This window comes from Chelonia mydas, chromosome 12, assembly GCF_015237465.2.
Source record: "Chelonia mydas isolate rCheMyd1 chromosome 12, rCheMyd1.pri.v2, whole genome shotgun sequence".
In the NCBI taxonomy this organism is placed as follows: Eukaryota; Metazoa; Chordata; order Testudines; family Cheloniidae; genus Chelonia; species Chelonia mydas.
The window spans coordinates 39524627-39543997 of record NC_051252.2 but is presented as its reverse complement, the minus strand read 5'-3'; the positions used below and the strand labels follow the sequence as shown (position 1 = coordinate 39543997).

Here is a 19371-nt window from a genome sequence, read left to right as displayed (position 1 = left end):
AGAGCGGACTCCCAGCGCAGGGACAGGAGATGGATACCACCCCCCCCCATGTCTGCACTGCATGGGGTGGGCGGATTGCAGCCCTGGAGACAGACCCCAGCTAGCTCCTACCCCCCATGTCTGCACTGCATGGGGTGGGGGGATTGCAGCCCTGGAGACAGACCCCAGCTAGCTCCTACCCCCCATGTCTGCACTGCATGGGGTGGGGGGATTGCAGCCCTGGAGACAGACCCCAGCTAGCTCCTACCCCCCATGTCTGCACTGCATGGGGTGGGGGGATTGCAGCCCTGGAGACAGACCCCAGCTAGCTCCTACCCCCCATGTCTGCACTGCATGGGGTGGGCGGATTGCAGCCCTGGAGACAGACCCCAGCTAGCTCCTACCCCCCATGTCTGCACTGCATGGGGTGGGGGGATTGCAGCCCTGGAGACAGACCCCAGCTAGCTCCTACCCCCCATGTCTGCACTGCATGGGGTGGGGGGATTGCAGCCCTGGAGACAGACCCCAGCTAGCTCCTACCCCCCATGTCTGCACTGCATGGGGTGGGGGGATTGCAGTCCTGGAGACAGACCCCAGCTAACTCCTACCCCGCCATGTCTGCACTGCATGGGGTGGGGGCATTGCAGCCCTGGAGACAGACCCCAGCTAGCTCCTACCCCCCATGTCTGCACTGCATGGGGTGGGGGGATTGCAGCCCTGGAGACAGACCGCAGCTAGCTCCTGGAGCGCCCCCCTGGCTTCCTTTCAAAGGGACAGCACGACTAGCACACGGAGAGAGAACTGAGCTTCCATTTCTGCTAAAACTAACCACGTAGCTGCAGGGGCCTAGGCTCACCCCACCAGTGCATGCCCAAACTGGGCTTGTACTGGTAGGTAGGTCACCAGAACAAGCCAAGCTGTGCCCCCCGTTGGTCCTGGTCTGGCCAAGGCCCAGATGGGAAGCTCTGTTAATCTGTCTGCCAGCAGATGCTGAGTCATGCTGTAGTCTTTAATCCATTAGCAACTGGACTTTCCTCCCCAGGCTTCTGTGCAACCGGTTAAGTAATGACAGACCCAGCAGCAGCACGTAACCTCAGTGACCCCGTTTGGCCTAATCCCCACCGCCCCATCCTTCAACAAATGAGCAACGACAACACTCCATTAAAATGATCAAATACAGCGGTTTATTGAATCAATACCATTGTACGTTAGATTCCTGTGCTACTATCCCCCATTCCTCCCCCTTCCTACAGTCACCAAGTTGTGGAGTAACCACAGGGAAACTTTCCAGGAGGTTTTGTTTTTGTCATTCACTGTTTCCACTTTTGGATGGCGGAGACATCACTGCTGCAAACTCTTGGTCCTGGTTCTGTCCTCCCTTGCTGTGCAGGTTACAGGGCAGCTGTGTCAACTAACCAGGTTTGTTCTCATTAAGAAGTGAACCCTTGGCAGGAGGGCAGGCATGGCAAGGAATCAGACTGCAGGATACAAGGGTATGTTCACAGTGGAGCTGGAAACATGCCTCCCATGCTCGATATACAGACACACACTAGCTCTGCTTGAGCTTCCGGCTAAAGATAGTAGTGTGGCATGGCCTAGCCCAGGGGTCGGCAACCTTTGATACCTGGCTCGTCAGGGTAAAGCCACTGGCAGGCCAGGCCGGTTTATCTGGAGAGTCCCCAGGCATGGAGCCCCGCAGCTCCCACTGGCCGCGGTTCGTCGTTCCTGGTCGATGAGTGCTGTGGGAAGCCGTGGCCGGCACGTCCCTCGGCCTGCGCCACTTCCCGCAGGAACGGCGAACCGCGGCCAGTGGGAGCTGCGGGGCTCTGTGCCTGCAGACGCTCCAGATAAACAAACTGGCCCACCAGCGGCTTTACCCTGACGGGCCAGGTGCCAAAGGTTGCCAACCCCGGCCTACCCCATGAGCTCAGAGCTGCAAGGAGGGCAGATGGGCTTGTACTCATGTGGCTAGCCCATGCCACAACATTCACACTGCTCTTTTTAGCCTGGTAAGCAGAACTTGAGGTACGCTCCCAGCTGCCATGCAGACATAGCCTCTTCCCCTATCTTTACCCTTCCAGGTACAGGCAGGATCATGCCATCTGTTCTGTCTGTGGTATCTTTCACATTGGTGGTTTATGCTAGCTGAAGCACCCCCGAAGTTACAGACTCCTAGGGTCTGGTAACAATGCATGAACACAGATTTGTCTGGGGCTCAGGTGCAACACAGTAGCTGCTGCATTCACTCTTTCCAAGGTGCATTTAATAAAGACCATGGAGCAGCTGGCCTAGGGACCGAGACTGTCTCTTGTCACAGGTGCAACACCGCTGGGTCTAATAACCCGACTGCCAGAAGTTTATACAAGATACCATGGAAGAACAGGTGGGAATTGCACCCTTCCCCCTGGGCTGCCCATCCTGCCACCGGCTAGCACATGTGGCCACACCTGTGGCATATGCTGCTTGTCAGGCTTCTGCAAGCGTGTGGAACAGCAGGTTCAGCAAGTGTTCTTCCATGCCCCGCTCATTTAAACCCAGGCTCTGGTGACTAGGCAGGAGTAGAAAACAGGCTCGCCCTGCTAGTCCTGCCCCCTGAACTGGGGGAGGGGGCCAGGAGAACACTTTCTTCTTCAGACTTTGTCACTGCAAGATTAGGAACTAAATTTAAAAAAAACCAACCACCTCACCCCAGCTTCACAACCATCATCCCCCCTGCCTGCCTGGAGCCTGCCATCTCACTCTCTCACCCACACAGGCAAAGTGTTTCTAGAAACCAAGAAAAAGATCCACCTGTAAGTCAGGGACTTACAGGGTAAACAAGGATTCTGTAGCAAGGTTTGTTATTTCTACTCAAATAGAACCAACGTACAGGGCTGTACAGGAATTAAAGTGCTCACACTAGTGTTCAAGCCGTGCACACCCTCCCTGGCAGAATCGCCATTAAACAGAAACCCAGTAAGAGAAGGCTGAGGCAGCAGCTCACTTTTCAGTGTCCCAGACATGTAGTGGTTTCTTTTAACGAAGAGACAAGGGCCAGCTTTCTCCGGAGAGGTAGAACTGCTGTCGCAGACCCTTTCTCCAAGCGCTCGCCTCTGGTCAGAGCCCAGGACAGGGACATTTCAGCCTAGCAGGTGAAAGTTAAAAACACCTGAAAAGGGAGTTAGAGTTTAAGGGCTTGGGCCATGACAACTACACCAGACCCCGAGTATCCAACATCCGCACTGCAAAGGGGAACCAGCAGCATCGCACCCAGAGGCTGAGTCCATGCTAGTGTGAAGTGGGAGGGTTTCAATGTGTAACAGCCCTAGGGGCGGGATGCGGGCAGGGGGTAGGAAAAGTTTCATCTGAGGAGAACTATTGGGAAAGAAATGAAATAAGCAAGTGAAAACAGAGTGTGGGGGTTAACAGAAGCCTAGTAATAAACCCAGTGTTTGCTAATAGCAAACACTATGATCCAAGCAGAGGAAGAGGTCAGAGGCACTATGGAAACTGGCAATAATGGCCCTCCACGCACTACACTGGCTAAGGGGGGAAGGGGTGCTACCTTTGGCCCATCTTGGTTCCCAGAGGGGTCTGACTGCTCACACCCCGTTCAGCAGAGGTGGTGTTTCCATTCCAATCCCCTTTGATCAGACTCCAGCTCTAGGCAAGAGTTCAGGGCCTCTGCTAGCTTCAGCTGCCCTTAGCACTGGGACTAGAAGAAAGTCCCTTATCCAAAGGGAGTGGAAATGGCCCAGCAGGTGAAAAGTGTCCTCTGGGAAATCAGGCAAGCGGGTTACAAAGAGATAATGTGTGTTTCACTTGCTATCCAGGGCGTTTCATACACAGCCCCTCCCCCAGGGATGCGAGAGCCCCACGCAGACCAGCTGAGCACAGCACCAGCTGGGGTGGCGGGAGCAGAACCGACAAATTAGAACAAAGCCTGCTAATTCCCACTTCCCCCAGGGACGGGGCGGCTTGGCCCTGCCCGCTAGTTCCCACTTCCCCCAGGGATGGAGGGGCTCGGCCCTGCCCAGAGCCTGCAGCCCTGCTCCCCCTGTTGTCGAAAAAGGAAGACTAAAGGGATCAGTGCTCATCCCTGAGCTGTCACTCACGAGCTCTGTCGGACTGTCACTGCCCAAAGCCTGCGACCCCCCTTGCCGGGCCCAGCAGCCGCAAGTCCTTGGTTCTGCTTGTTCAAAATACCCACTACTGAAACCCCAACGGCTACCCTGCAGTGGGGAGGTGTGACTGCGGCTTGGGGAGACAGACCCCAGCCGGCTCCTAGCCCCCCCCAATCTATCCCAGTAACAGCAGCAACAAGACAGATGAGGCAAGAGGCGGGGGGGGGGGGGGGGGAAAGGCCCTGGTGCTCTGTTTCACCCAAACACCCTGCGTAAAGCAGCAGCAGCAGCCCCCCCTCCGTGCATTGTTTAATTCCAGGACGTACCACTCAAAAGGGGCCCCGGGGGGACGGGGCTGGCTTAGAGTTCAATGCTCAAGGTGCCCATCCCATGTACTTTTTTTATTTAAAGGGATGACTCTGAACATCTCCTGCCTTTCCTGGCCCTGGCAAGGGAGAGCGGCAGCCGCACTGCGGGAGATGGGGGCTGGCAGCCAGTTCAGTTACAGCTACGTGTAAGGGCCAGGTTTGGATCCCTCTGTCTGCCACTGGCCCTGCGGCTCAAGCAAGGTGGTGGGGGAGGCCGGTGCCACTCTTCACTCCTGCAGCAGTCAGTGGTATGGAGCCAGCAGGGTGTCTCCAGTACCACGCAGAGTGCAAGCCCTACGCTCCCAACGCCGAGGAAAGATGCTGATCCTGCTCTGGGCACTGCCGGGCTGGGCACAGAAATAAATACAAGACTAAAGCAGCTAGACTCCAACCTGAGGCCTTGGCCTCTGAACAGCACAGGAGGGTCCATGGAAAGGCCAGGTAATGAGTAGCTTTACATCAGCTCCACACTCATTTCTGCGAGTCTCTCTCTCTGAGAGGTGCCACTCGCATTTGTGGGGAGCTGGAAGGAGCCAGCGCCAGATGCTGGCAGGCTTTGAGCAAGAAGCAACAAGCTCCAGCCTGCAGGCCATAGCATTCGCGTCCTCTCTCAGCAGAGGGTATAGGCTCCAGGGGAGCCAGCGAGTTCAGCCTAGCAAGGCTGAGAACCGAGCACGAACCATTCTACCAGCACGCACCGGTTCCTCCCAGCCTCTGTGCCTCACTTCGGCCCTGCAGAGCCTGGGGACAGGAGAGAGACATGCCAGCTTGATGGCCCAGCCGGGGCTGAGTAATGCCAGTGAGGACAGGGCCATGATGTGGACACTTGTCCCCAAGGGACCAGCCTGAGTCTCACATCCTTGCACACAGGCCCCTCGCCAGCTGGGCCACGGCCAGACACCTGGAGGGGAGGCTCCCTGGGCCCACGCCTGAAGCTAAACCAACGTGGCCCTTTAGACGTGAATGCACCACCCCGAGAGCTCCGAGCAGCTGGCAGAGGGAGCGCTGTGGCGCCAGTGGAGGCTGGCACGCCGACCCATGCCAGGCGGCTTGCTGGGGCGCAGAGGCAGTGTTAGACATGGGCTTCTCCAAAGGAGGGGTTAGAGCCGTGATCAGCGTGGGAGGAGAACTGGCTGCTGCACACAGCGGCTCTTCCCTACCACAGCCACCTCCCTCCTCTCCGCCCTCGGCCCAGGCCAGCAAGCATCAGCAGCAGGGAATGCAACACTCAGCACAGGCCGGGGGCAAATCACCAGCAAGTAGCGGCGCCCTGGAAAGCCCCTGCTCCAGGCTGATCTCTTTCAGGGAGGGTGCACAAGTCCCCCTTTGTTAGTGTCTCGGGGACACCAGGCCCCTCCTTTCACCAGGGATTTGTGCACGGTCACCCCTGGTAACACCTGCCGCATGCCAGGGCATGTGCCCTGCTTCATTGCACAGCTGTAGACAGAGCAGCTAGAGGCAGGGCGGCTGGCAGCGCTGCAGACCCCAGCGCTTGCTGTGGGACAGCGAGAGGCCCCCAGCGGCGCCTGCCACCCCATTGCACACAGCCCCAGCCCCAGCAAGTTGTCAGAGCTGGATTCAGAACCTGCGGAGCTGCCTCCCGGCACCAACTCCCAGCAACAGGCAGCGTGCTGGGCTGGTCCCGGAGTCCCAGGGCAAAGCGCCCGCTCGGGCCTGTGCAACACCTTGTTCCCTGCCTGGGTCCACCCCCGGTGGCAGCTAGTTCAGATCTCGCAGCTACAGGGAGCCCCAGCACTGCAGCTGCGCCCCTCGAACGCCCAGTTCTCGCCAATGTTCTTTGGTGCCAAGGTCTGGGGGGCGCTGGGGGACCCTAGGCCTGCTCCTCTGCACTGGGACCTCGGAAGAGCGACTGCTTCCTCAGGCTGAGCCGGGCACACCTGGGGCACGTGGTCGAATTGTCATAGTAGCAATCCCTGGAAGCAAGGAGGAGGAAGGTTACCCCCATCAGCCCTGCCGTCAGGAGTGTGGAGCTGGGGCTCAGGCGAGCCCTGCAGCCTCGCCGGGCCCTTCTGCTGGCAAAGAGCTGCATGGCCCGCAGAATTCACAGCCAGTGCCCCCCCAGCTCTGGGAGCCACCCGCGGTGCCCTTGCAGAGAGCCTCCTCACCCGGGAGACATGGGTGCCGTGTCCAGGCTAGTGCCCAGCACCAGGGGCGTGGCTGCAGCAGCACCTGAGCCAGCAGGTAGGAGAGGGCAGCATGCCAGGGAGCAAGCCAGCTCCTCCAGCCAGCCCAGCCCGGCGGAGCCCAGCCCCATCCTCTCCCAGCCCAGCACTGGAGAGGTCCCAGGTCCCACGCTCTGGGCCTGCTCCACCCCACTGCACGCGAACAGACTGGCCAGCCACGGTCACCGCTGCGCTGAGTACACACGCAGCATCCCAGGCACTGTCCAGCAGCCTCACCTCCCCAGGGGCCAGGGCCAGGGCATGCCAGGGGCAGGGGCAGCCCAGGGCTGGTTCCTTGCAGTGCCACCTGAGGGCACCGTGGGGTCTGCCTCTGCACCCGGCTCATTTCGCAGCCCTGCATATCTTGGGGCTCCCCCAGCACAGAGATCTCCCTGCTCTCCCTGACTGGGCCCCATGCTCCCAGCCGGGGCTGGCACAGGACGCCACAGGGCAGCCCCAGGCTCCTCCCCACCCACCTGTGGAAGACAGCAGAGCAGTCCCTGCACACCGACGTGTGGCTGTCGAACGGGAAGAGCACGTCCCCTTCTTTGCAGAGCTCACACACAAAGCCCTTTGCCTGGCACCGCTGGAGACAAGAGTGAAGATCACTGAGTCTGGTGCTGCGCATGGGCCCTTCCCCCCTCGGCCCCAGGGCTGTGATCCAGCCCCCCAACCCCCACACACACCATGGAGCTGCTGGCTCCAGCAGATTGCACACTGGGGTGTCAGAGTCCTGGGGTCCAAGTGCTTCCAGGCCCTGCTCCCCCAGTCCTGTCTGCCCATTCCCACCTCCGTGACCTGGGAGGGGCTCAACAAATACAGGAGGACAGTGGCAACGGCGCCTTCACGTCCCACCCTGAGCCTCCCCACAGCCAGCCCCGACTCAAAAAAGAGGAATTCCTCCCACTACACGCCTGCTCGCTACCAGCTTTGTCATCCTAGGGTTGCTACTGGGGGAGGGCGGGGCCTGTGCGCCCCCCCCCACCTCCCTTGTCTGCTATGGGAGGGGTTTAAACACTGAAGCATTTGTCTAGCTATGAAGATGCAGAAATTAGAGTCTTTGCAAACATCTAGGGAGGACAGGCTGGAGCGGGAGTTTCCGGCCCCTCAGACAGCATCTGCCCATCAGTGCTGATCCCCAGGGGACAGGTCAGCCCCCAGCCCCACCTCGCAGTCCAGCTTGATGTGCTTGGCGAAGAGGGTGTGGATCTCCGCTAAGGAGCAGCTGAGGCGCCCAGCCTGGATGTCGACCAGGTCCTGCAGCGAGTACATCTCGTCGTTCTCCACAAAGTGCTGCCGGTCCTGCAGCTGCAGGGGAAGAATCGTCAGATGACGACACTCCCAGGCCGCCTGCCTGCCCCCACCCAGCCTTCCCTGCCCCCACTCGCCAAGGGGCCTTCCCCAGCCAGGGCTCAGACCGGAAGCAGAGTCTAGCTAAGCCCTGGCCAAGAGCTCTCTGGTTTACTCTGTGGCTGGTCCAACATCACGTACTCGGGTTCAACGTGCCCTTCCTCTCTGGCCCAGGGCTCGTCCCCATCAACCCAACGAGTCTCCCAGGGCTTGGGGCAGGCAGGTGCAGGAGCTGAAGTTCCACAGAGGACACAGGGCGATTGGGATACAGGCCACCCAGACCATCGCCTGGGCTAGCGACGGCCATTGGACCCAGTCCCCTCCTCCTCAGCTGGGCTCGCCACAGCCACCAGCGTGGCCCGAACACCTCCCTCGTCCTCCCCCGGCACGTGGCTCCTGTCCCGTAGAGAGTCCACTTAACCCGCTGCTGTGCACAGCCTCGGGGGCGTCGCAGATCCCCACATGGGAGCACGACAGCAAGGCGTGTCTCAGCAGCTGCCCATCTCCGCAGTAGCTAGAGGTTTGGGGCTGGGAGAATCCTGTCCATGGATTCTGGGCTTGGACCGTGTGACGCTGACCCCACAGCGCCTCTACCCTCAGGAGAGCACAAGGCGGAGCTGATCCCAGACAGGGACAGGCTAACGGATCTCTCACCCCCAGCAAGTGGGCAGTGCCATGCACCCTAGCTGCCCCTCCAGTGTCACTTTCTCGGCTGGAGCTGCCCAGGCATGGCCCGTCACCGGACACCAGCTGGGCACAGGTGGAAGGTTTGTACCTTGCCGGGGAGTGGCACAAACAGCTTCATGCTCCCAGCGGTTCAGCTCCCTCCCCATCCCAGCAAACTCGCTCACACACACGGTCCCCGCACAGCAGCTCCTCCCCACGCAGACACCCCCGCACCTGGAGCAGCAGACGAGCCTCCATGGCCTCTTTGCAGGTGATGAAGTAGGGCTTCATGAGCAGGATATCCTGGCGCAGTTTCTGCAGGGAGAGGGGGCAGGCGGGTCTCAGGAAATAGGGCCCGCCCAGCTAGCCCAGCACCCTGCCTGACAGCGACCGGACACCTCCCAGGAAAGCGTAAGGGCCCTGCAGTAGCAGGTGTGGGATAATCTGCCCCCTGGCCCCAGTGTCTAGGGGTGAGAAATCAGGTGAGCATGTACAATTCTGTACAAACACATAGCGAAGGGGGCACGCCTGGGAGCTGCTCCCGGCCCAGCCCAGAGCTGGAAGCCCCATCAAACTCCCCCACACTGGGGGAAGAACACGCTCACAAGTCAGGTCTCGTGATGGGACCCCAGCCCTTAGAACCAGGGGCACGAGCCCCAAGCAGAGCCCAGCCAAGTGGACACAGGCACTTACCCGGATCTCCACCAGCTCCTCCACATAGTTAAAGAGAAGGGGGTTGATTTCCCGCAGCTTGAGCACCGGCCGCGACACCATCAGGGCAAGGTAACGCATGCTGCAGCGGGAGACCTGGGCCCGGAGAATGCAGAGCCCTGTTATGAACCAGGGGCAGGAGGCAGCATCGCCCTGTGCCAGGGTCCCCCAGCTTACTAATCGTGCATCGCCCCACTGAGACAGGTGTAAATGGTAGCACATGGTTCGGGGAGATGGCCCTGCAGGCCCATGTGATTAGCACAGAGGCGGTTAGGGGAGCTGCTGGGCCCCTCCATGCTGACCAGCTGTTCTGGTAAGTAAAGGACGTGTCTGAGGGCCCGGGAGGGGAAGGGCCCTGCTATGCAGACACATCGGAGAAAGCCAGCCCGACTCCTGTGCTGTACACGGACTCCATCTCTCGCCGGTCACCAGGGAACCATCTCCTGGGGCTGTTCCTGTCTTTAAATGAGCCCCTGGGCTCACATCACAGGCCACCAGGTGCAGATAGGAACTAGGTTCGGTCTCCAGCAGCCGGGGCTGGAGCGGATGCCGCTGCCCAAAGGTGAAAGGCTCCGTGTCCCAACCCCCAGCCTATGCCCTGGCTCGGCTCAGGGTAGCTGAGCCTCAGTGTCCCCTAGTGTCACCTCCCATCCCACGCCCCCCACCCACGGGGCCGCCCCGCTCACCTTGCGGGGTTCGAAGTCCCAGTTGTGGATGACACGGGCCGGGATGATGGCCAGATCATTCCAGTGGCAGTTACCGCAGTAGTACAGGCCAGTGTAATCACACTGCCTGGCCTCGCTGGGCACGCCCCCTGCATGGGACACGGGCCATCAGCCCCAGCACGCCAGGAACAGCCCCAGGGCCCCAGCCCTGCCAGGTCCCCCGCCCCAAGCCTTCCCAGACCCAGCAGGATCTCTGCTCTCACCCGCCAGGGCAGGGCCTGCGGGTGGCTTCCCTGTTGCTCCGCTGAGCCCTGAGGCTGCAGACCCTCCCAACACCTCAAGCATGCGCCGAGCCCTGCGCTCGGGGAGGCTGGGTGAGTGTCACCGGCCCTGTTCTGCACTTGGGAAACTGAAGCTCGGAGAGGGGAACTGACTCACCCATGAGCGTACGGTGAGTCAGGGCAGAGCCGGGACCAGACACCACGTGTCCCAATGCCAAGGCCTCTGCCCCCGTTGATGCCTCCTCCCCGTATCTCTGCTGTCATCTCCTCCCACTGCCCCCTTCACTCCATATACCCAGAGCAACCTCCTGACCGGTTCCAGCCATGCCCCTGCAGAACGCCCACCCCAGAGCGCCAGGGATGCCGAGAGTGGGCTGAGCACAGGCCTGGGAGCCAGGAACTCCTGAGATCTAATCCCAACCGAGCGCCGCTCCCCCTGTGGCGCGGCAGGTCCTGCACTGCTCTGTGCTCCAGCCTGCCCACACACCAGCCAGGGCGACCACACTGACATGTTGGCTGTGTGTGCCCAGGCCACAGGGATCGCCCCACTCCCGCTAACAGAGCTGTCCTTCAGGATGAGCAGGAGGGCCCCTGGGACGTGGGTTCTGGTGCATGCAGGCTGGTAACTGTGAGGGTTAACGGCTATTCCCGGGCACTTCTCAGCCCCAGCGTCCCCTCCCGTGCGGGTGGCACTTACGGAGGGAGACGGGCGCCCGGCACTCTGCACAGCGGTAATCCTGGCTGTCCAGGCCTGTCTCGGGGCAGATGCTCAGCTCGTACTCAGCCTGGTGGCTGACCTTGGACCTCACGCAGGGCTTGGTGATAAGGTTCAGGCACTTGCTGTGACACCGATAGTAACAGCCTGGGGAGGACACGGCACAGAGACCCAGGAGTCACCCGCCTGGCCCAGCCTCCCCGCTGCTTCAGCCTGACCCGGCTGGGGAGCACCCAGGCCCCTTGCCAACACTCGGAACTGGCCCAGCCCTGCAGGAGACAGGCGGGGAACAGCTCAGAGCAGAGGGGGTGGCCGCAGAGAAGCAACTGGGGCATTTATGCCATCAGGGGTCTGCACTCCTGTCTGCAGCAGAGCCCAGGTGACCGCAGAGCCACCCACCCAGCCCACCCCATTCCAGGGGTTCTGCTGTCTCCCGCCTGCCCTTCAGCCCAGCGCGAGAGGCAAGCTCTGGCTGAGCTCCAGGGGATCAGCCCTGCCGGGAAGGAGAATGAGCCTTCATCCTGCCCCAGGGCTGGGGAGCAGGGAGGCGCTGCCCTGGCAGGGCTGGCTGCTCACCTGTGCAGGTGTACCAGGTCTGAATCAGGCCCCAGATGATGGCGTTGCACTTGTCACACGTCTGCTTGACGCTCTTACTCTTCTCCTTGTAGAAGCGATGTTCCAGGAGCACCCGGATGTTGGGCTCGTCTTCGCTGGGGTCCTGCAGCACAGACAGACAGACGGCCAGAGCAGGGCTGAGCCTGGGAGACATTCGCCTCCTCTGCACCGAGAGCCAGGCCATCGCGTCCTGCAGGCCCCGCTGCCAGCATAGGGCCTTGCTCTCAGAATCCTGCTCAGCCCTGCCTGGGTCCTGGTTGGCAAGTCAGCAGGGAGGCCAAGGTGCCTGGGACAGAGCAGGGGATCCTGCCCTTTGCTACCTGGGTGGGCTGCTCTGAGCCCACACAGCCGAGGCCTCAGCCAGCAAAGCCACTATCCGGCCGCAGCCCCCACCCCGTCCCCAGCCCCCGGGCCACACCTTCAGCTCCTGGAGTTTCAGGCGCAGGTGGATGAGCCTGACCACAGCGTCTTTCTGCCTCTCCGAGTGCTCAGGGAGCTCCAGGATCACCTGCTTGCACTCCTCGATCGCCTGCCGCAGCTGCTGGATGTCTGAGGCCAGGAACAAGCCCTGCAGGCAAGAGACGGGCAATGCCGGTGAGCAGCGCTGCCCCTGCTGGGCCCAGGCATGGTGCCCTTCCCCACCCCGGGCACAGAGACTTCCCAGGCTGCCCCTGCTGGGCCAATCAACGCCTCATCACACGCCTGCCAGCCCCAAGCTTCACCTAGCCGCCCCCGAGAGACTCCTGCGCCCCCCACCCCCACCCCACACCCCCCCGCCGCAGTCACTCACCACAGGGCGGGAGAAGTGGTCCTCCGCCAGCCCCAGGTCCATCACGCGCTCTGAGCACTGGAACCCGGGGTCCCCGTGGGACAGCCCCAGCAGCGAGTCTGCAACAAGCAGAGACATATGGAGAGGGAAGGGAGACATCTGCCTGGGGAGAGCAGGGAGACAGCCCTGACCACCACCACGAGATGGTCCCAGCCCAGCTGCAAGGCAAGCGCCAGGCTCGCCCCCTGAAGAACATGGGCACCGGTGCCCAGGAATCCCCACAGCACTGAATGGCAAGGGGAACTGGGCATGGGGGCGGCTCTGGGCATCAGGTTCAAGGAGCAGCAGCATTTAGTGGCCCCTCCCAGGAGCACACCCCAAATCCTGGGGACACAGGAGGTGTGTCACTCGAGGGCTGCCCCTGCACAGACCTTCCCAACTGAACCCTCGAGAGCGGGGCACGGGCGGGTTCAGAGACACCCGCTCACCTCTCCCCCACACAGCCCCCACCCTGGGAGGCTCCGCTCCCACACTCAGCCCCCAGAATGCTGGGAAAGTGCTCTCCCGTCTCACTTTGCAGCCTCCCTACACCCCTGCCCCAAAGAGAACGACCAGCTGCGGCACGTGCAAGATCTGTCAATGCTCAGAACCTCACAGCTTCCATGCACAAGTCACCTGGCCAAGCAGCCAGCGGGTGGACGAGCCGGGTTAGAACCAGGAGCCCTGGCTGCCTTTCTGGGAGTCTGTCTGGTGTGGAGAGTCCACCCGGCCCACAATCCCCTTATGCTGGGAGAATCTAGTGTCCTCTCCCGGCTCCTCCAGGCTGTGGGGAAAGCCTCCCAGATAATGGCGCTTAGGTCTCTGGCAGCCCAGGGACTGGGCAGGAGATTGGCTTGCAGGGACCTGGTGGGGGAGGACTGGGGTCAGAGGGGGCCCCCACCCCTTTGGTTGTGGCTCTCAGAGCTCCCTGGGCCAGCGCCAGCCCCTGGTCACTGCATGCTCCCCAGCAGCGGGCAGACATGCACACCCCTCCCCGCCTCAGCCTGGCAGAGGGAACCCCACACTAACCTCGACAAGAAAGGTCGTCCCCAGCCTCCTGGTCATGCTGGCCTTGCCCCGGCTGCTTGTTGAAGGGGTTGAGGTGGGCCTGTCGGAACCGGACCAGCTTCTCATCACATTCCATAGCAGGCCAACCTGCCGGACCACGCAGAGGTGAAGGGAGCAGCGCGCACCAGAGCCCGCGCCGGGGCACGTCACCTGCCCCAGGTGCTCACCCGTCTCTGCCTGTGGCACCAGAGCAGGGGAACGGGCTAGAGCTGGCAATGCCTGATCCTTCCCTCCCACGGCCCAGCCCGGGCAGCTTCCACTTAAAACTGAAGTTGACGGATCATTTTTCCCAGCCGCTTCCGAGCAGTATCACCCCACGCCGCTCACACGCTCCGCGGGGTTTCTGCTCCACCGCAGAGGAGGGAGAAAAACCGGTCTCTCCACCTGCCTATGTCACCAGACCAGCTTCCAGCCAAGTCAGCCAGACACCTGAGAGCCCGGCACGTGGCACCCCATCATTACAGCACGCTCCCCAGCTCTGGCCACCTGGAGTTATTACCACCAATGGCACTCCACAAACGTGTTCTGACAGCGCTTCAAGGTCCCAGCAGAGCTCAGGGCCACGCTGTGCTAGACACCTACCTAGATACCCCTAGCAAGGGCCCCTGCCCTGAGGAGCAGACAGATGTGTTCACCCCCTCTTACAGACGGGGAACTGAGGCACAGAGACATGAAGTGATTGGGCCAGGGTCCAATAGGCCAAGAATTGAACCTGAGGCCCAGTCCAGTGCTCTACCCACAAGGCCAGCCTTCCTCTGGTGGCCAGGGCTACACTCCAAAGGTTGATGTAGCTGGGTCGACCTCTCGGGGGAAAAAAATCCACCCCACTGCGCAACAAAGCTAAGCCAAGCTAGCCTCCGGCATGGAGAGTGCTGGGTTGACAGAAGAATTCTTTCATCGACCTAGCTCCTGCCTCTCGGGGAGGTGGATTGACCCTGCTGACAGGTGAACCCCTCCACTGCTGGAGCGAGCTTTTCGCGTGTAGACAAGCCCTTAGTCACACAGAAAAACTCCACATTTTTGAAGAGAAGCGTCCTTGAGTATCTTCTCCCCGGGCAAGCAGTGGCTTCTGGTGTTCTGGAAGGGTCTTAACCTAGCAACACAATTACAATCGGACACAGCTGGGGAGTGTCGTTAACATCTCAGCGTGCTGCACAGACAGAATGTGCAATCTCTCTCCTCACCGCTGCCACCACCTAGGTGTGTGAAAAATCCAGAGAGCTCCTTGTGCAAGGTGCTGCACAGACACCACGGGAAAGGCACCCACCACCCCGGGGCACACCTGTAATGCAAACACACACCAATGGGGCTCAGCCCCACATTCCATCACTACTCTTGGTGCCCCCCAGCCCAGCGCTGGCCTTTGCATACAATCAGTGTCTACCGGCTAACTCATGTGAAGATTACCAGCTGGCTCATCCGCAGAATTGACCTCGCGTCAGCTAACCCGAGCTACACGCAGGCTCTTTACGGCTAGCGAAGGCAAGGCCGCATGCAGGGAAGGGCCAAGCTGACTCTGAGCGGCACGCCTCGTTCAGTACCAGCTCCTTCCCAGCCCCCTGCTTTACACACCACTGTGCCTCAGTCTGGTAGGGGGTGATTGGTACAGATAGCCCACGAGGGGTTTTACCCGTGTGAGTCTCAGTTCTACTAGCGTAAAGAGCTTACCAGGACAGCTCGTCCCATACGGGAAGGGGAATAAGCTGTAACAGTATAAACAGACTAGCGGCCGTCCCGATTAACTAAACTGACATCGTTATGAGCGATACAATTTTTGGGTTTGCGTTTGTCCTTGTGTCCAGAAACAGAAGGATGCATGTTCCTGCCAGGGATTTCTTTCTTTCAAGAGGTTTATCCAGCGTCATTGTGGATGTTTCCGTACTGGTCTGTATTGAGCCGAGCTCACTGCTGGCGCCACGATCCTAATAATGCTCTTTACCGAGTGAACAGTCTGACCATTCGACAGCAATTCTAGAGTGATCAGTTTTACTTCCTAGTTCTCATGAATTAGCCTGACATCCAAAAGGGAAGTTTAAATGCAGGAGAACTGCCTTCCATGAAATTATGCTGAAACAGCTGCTAAATTTCCAGAAACCATTTCTTATCCCATTTAATAAAGAGACACTGTCAGGATCAGTCTGGCCTCCAATTTTAATGCTGTAAACAAACAGAGACAGCCACACACAAACTTTTCCCAAACCCACGACGCACACAGAAACACATCTCTTTTCAGAACTCCAGAGGGATCAGTTATTTTTCTAAACCATTCCCCTGGCATCTGACACCCAAACAATTCAGCACCCCGAGGGGGACAGTTTCCTTGTGCAATGCCAGAGATGAGCACAGAAAAAGCAGAACCTTGCTAAGGACAAGGATACATTATTTGTCCACTTCCAAAAATCCAAACTTCATTAGCAGTGGGGGAAGGACCTTGGTTTACAACAGGTGTGTTTTTAAGCTGCCATCCCACCCTAGTGAATAGGCAGCTCTGATCCAATGAACGCACCAGCTAGATTTAGGCCCCAAATAAAGCATTTTAGGCCCTTCAATAGATGGCTCTCGAAAAACATCAACAGTGGAGCCTAAAGCTAATTGTCACTCAAGGCCTGGTTGGTAGCCAGAGTGCGATTTCAATGCTGGGCTGGGCTCTTTACTCACAGTGAGCGTAGCTGGGTTTTGACAGTTTCCTGTGTGGGATTTTTAAAAGGATCGCTGTGACAAACCTGGCGCTGTGGTGCAATCCACACCCCCAAATAAAACCACTGCCGAGTTACTGCCCCTCCCCGCACCTGCCCCCCGAGCGCCCATAGCCAGGGCTGATGATAAACACGCACAGTGTTTACATGGGGCTTCACAGCACAAGCACAATAACGCTCTACAGCCTGCCACGCGAAAGGGCACTTTATAGGTGGGAGACCAGAGGGGAAAGGGACCCGCCAGGTGTCACCCGACCAGAGCTAGGGTTACGAGGCAGATTTCTGCAGTGGCCTAGAAACCGTGCAGAACCCGGTGCCCAAGTACCGTGGTGCTGGGCCCCGCGGAATCCCCGGGACCCAGAACGCCCCACCTGGGGCCCCACCGCCTTTCCTGTGGGAAGGGGGCACAGGGCAGCACCCCACATTCCCGGCTGCCTCTCGTCTGGCGGGCAGGCGCGTGAGACGGGTGTCTGGGGCCTGCTGCAGAACCCCCCCAAGTGATGGGCGGCAGGAGGAACCCTCGAGGTCAGGGGGGCTGAGCCCCAGGCCAGAGCCACGCGCGCCTCTCCCCCTCCCCACGGAGGAAAGTGACAAGTGGGTCCCCCGCGGGCCCCCAAACCCCCGCCCCCCACGGGACAGCAGCGACCGCCCCGAGCCGTTCCAGGGCCAGGCCGGCCCCGGCCGCCACAGAAGCCCCCACGGTTGGGGGGCTGCAGCGCTGGGGGGGGAGGCGCTGGGGGGCGAACTCCCCCCCGGCCGGGCCAGACCCCCCAAGCCGCTGCCGGCAGGGCCCGGCCCGGCCCGGCTCGGCTCGGCCCGGCCCTCACCTGCTCATGGCCCGCACGACCCGCCGGGTCCGCAGCGCAGCCCCGCTGCCCCTGCTACATTGTAGCGAGCTCGGGCCGGGGGGCGCAGGCGCAGGCGGCGGCGGAGGGGCCGCTGCTGCCCCCGCTGGCCGGGCGGACCGCGCGCCCCAGCCCCGAGCCGAGCCCGCAGGAGCCGGGGGCCTGGGGGGCTGGCGCGGGGACCCCACGGCCGGGCCCCCCCCCAGCGGCCCTGGCCGAGGCCCCGCAGCCGCCGAGCGTCCCCCAGGGCTGGGCTCAGTGGGGCTGAGAGCCGGAACCCTGCCTCGGGTGGAAACCGCTCCGAGCCGGGGGGCAGCCCCTAGGTCCAGCCTGACCCCATAGGCGCAGCCCCACAGCTGCGGGAGGGCCAGGCCCCATCGCCCCTTGCCAGGGAAACGAGGTACCCGGGGCTCCCGGCCCCGCTGTGCACCTGCCCCGCCCCGAGAGCCCCTCGCGGCCCCGCAGCCTCGGGCGCGGAGTCCCCTGGCAGAGCCGGTAGCAGCCGGCAGAGCCGCTCTCCGAGCTCTCACCCTCCAGCCGGGCGAGGGCTCGGGCCCAGGGCGGCATCCTGCCGCTCCCTGTGGCGGTGGGGCGCAGGCTTTGCGCTGCAGTTAGAAGACGCCGTCAAACCGCAGAGGGTCAGTTCCTAGCCTCGCCCGGGGCTGCTCTGGAGACCTGCAGCCTGGGCATCAGGAGCTAGGGCTGGATAGCAGAGCAGCTGGACAATCTACCCCCACAGCTCCTTCCTCCGCCCCCTTTTCTCTTCCTCCACGCTGTCTCTGCCCCGGCACCTCTCCTCCAGTCTGTGCCAGCGCTCGGGTATCCCTAGTGCCGCTTTCTAGCGCTCTCCCCAGTTCCCCTCTGGATTCTTTCTTTTCTGACTTGCTTTTCCCTTCTGTGTTCTCCCTCCCTCCTTTCCCCATCAGTGTCTCCCTCCACTGCTCCTCCCTCCCTCTAGCCCTTTCAGGATCGGGCCTGCTCCTCAGCCACACCAGCGGGACAGTGTGTTCAGAGGGGGAGAGTGGCTGTGACCTTCCAAATCCAGGTCAACAGGCTAGGCTGGACTGGGCTCTTCCCAGTTCATCCTGCTCACTGCTCATCTGTTTGGGGATATTTAAGGCTCCATAAATTCATGGGTCTAACTGGGCTGCACTCAGACAAAACACCTGCAGCTGCAGTTAGCTGGCTCATGTATTGCAGTGCTGCCCTCTACTGATTATTATCAGAACTGCTCAACTGTGGGTCATAGGCCAGATGTGTTAACAGCACATGAAGATTCCCCTTTAGTGCAAATAGCGTAGGGTTGTGCTTTGGAGGAATAAAGCTCTGAACTCCAGCCCCACTGCTGCCATGATGTCCAGAGATCCCATAGAGAGCAGCCTCGCAACAAAGGAGAAGCCTGTGGATTTGTAGCAGTAACCCAGGCAATCCCACTCCTCGGCTCCCTGCCAGGCATGGACATGTCTCCTTTGGTCCTGTTCGCCCTGGCCCATGCACACAGACACAACAGGCTTGGCTCCTCCTTCACCCCATGCCAGTTCCCGCCAGGCTTCAACTGGCAAAGTGGGCTCCTGGAGGCTTGAGGGCATAGAGATTTCTGGAGAAGAAGAGGCCACTTGGTCAGACAAGCTTTAGGCTTCTCTTCATCCAGTCTCCCCACTCAGCCCCCATCTCTCCAGGGGAGCCAGATGACAGGAATCAGAGGCTAATGGTTAAGACCCAGAACTAAGAGATTTGGGTTCTCTCCAACACTCTGCCACTGACTCACTGGGCAGCCTTGGGAAAATCCAGCTCCAGCGGTAAAGCAGGGTGGCAATACTGCATGAGGGAGCATTGTGGGCTTGACTTCAGGTCTGTAAAATGCTTTGAGGTCAACACTGAAGCAGCACTAGAGAAACGCAAAGCTAATGAATTATTCTTCTGAAGTGCCTGACAGCCTCAGGCTCACCTTCCTGGCCCACTGCTTTGACCATCCCTCACTACCTCTCTCGCTCATACACACACCTTCCAGCTCCCCCGACTGGCTCGCTCTTCCTCATTGCATTAATAACCCAGATTTCTTGGCCTTTCCTTTAAGGCACTTCTCTTCTCACCTGCTCTGGTATCCTCCCCTGGCATCCCTCTCCCACATCCGTGGTGCCAGCCTCTGTCACTCATCTGGCTGCTTCTGCCAGGCCCTGGCACTTTCTGCCCAGCTGCCCCTTGTCCACCGAATGCTCTCCCCAAAGTAACCCCCAAAGTTTCTCCCTTCTCCTCTGTCAAACCCTCCTTAAGATCCGCTGCCCTGTACTGTCTGCAGGAAACAGCAGTTTGCCAGG

At 60.5% G+C, this 19371-nt stretch overlaps 1 protein-coding gene across 7 annotated transcripts; it reads right to left on the bottom strand.

The window, feature by feature from the left end:
• Positions 1-1140: 1140 nt before the first annotated feature.
• DEF8 (differentially expressed in FDCP 8 homolog) lies at positions 1141-18137 on the bottom strand. 7 transcript variants are annotated; one of them, XR_005222211.2, is made up of 13 exons: positions 17584-18137; positions 13474-13599; positions 12427-12524; positions 12055-12204; positions 11598-11739; positions 11004-11168; positions 10047-10174; positions 9343-9456; positions 8884-8964; positions 7801-7941; positions 7110-7219; positions 2963-6384; positions 1141-1381 (listed from the first exon to the last, which is right to left on the bottom strand). XR_005222211.2 is itself a non-coding variant. In XM_007053259.4 (12 exons), the coding sequence occupies exons 1-12, from the start codon at positions 17618-17620 to the stop codon at positions 6282-6284; spliced, it is 1395 nt and encodes a 464-aa protein (XP_007053321.3). In that variant the 5' UTR covers positions 17621-18137; the 3' UTR covers positions 1141-6281. The 7 variants fall into 7 exon arrangements, 6 of the variants coding, with proteins under 6 accessions (XP_007053321.3, XP_043381863.1, XP_043381862.1 ...); XM_007053259.4 differs by having other exon boundaries at positions 1141-6384; XM_043525928.1 differs by having other exon boundaries at positions 1141-3127; positions 17584-17784.
• Between the last annotated feature and the right edge of the window lie 1234 nt (positions 18138-19371).

Bases quoted from the DNA above. Each gene is read 5' to 3' on its own strand.
- DEF8 (XM_007053259.4), bottom strand. From the start codon at position 17,620: ATGCCGCCCTGGGCCCGAGCCCTCGCCCGGCTGGAGG. The intron at 13,600-17,583 runs GTGAGAGCTCGG...GTGGTCCGGCAG, and splicing joins AGCCCTCGCCCGGCTGGAGG to GTTGGCCTGCTATGGAATGT. The intron at 7,220-7,800 runs GTGGGGCTGGGG...TCTTGTCTCCAG, and splicing joins ACATCAAGCTGGACTGCGAG to CGGTGCCAGGCAAAGGGCTT.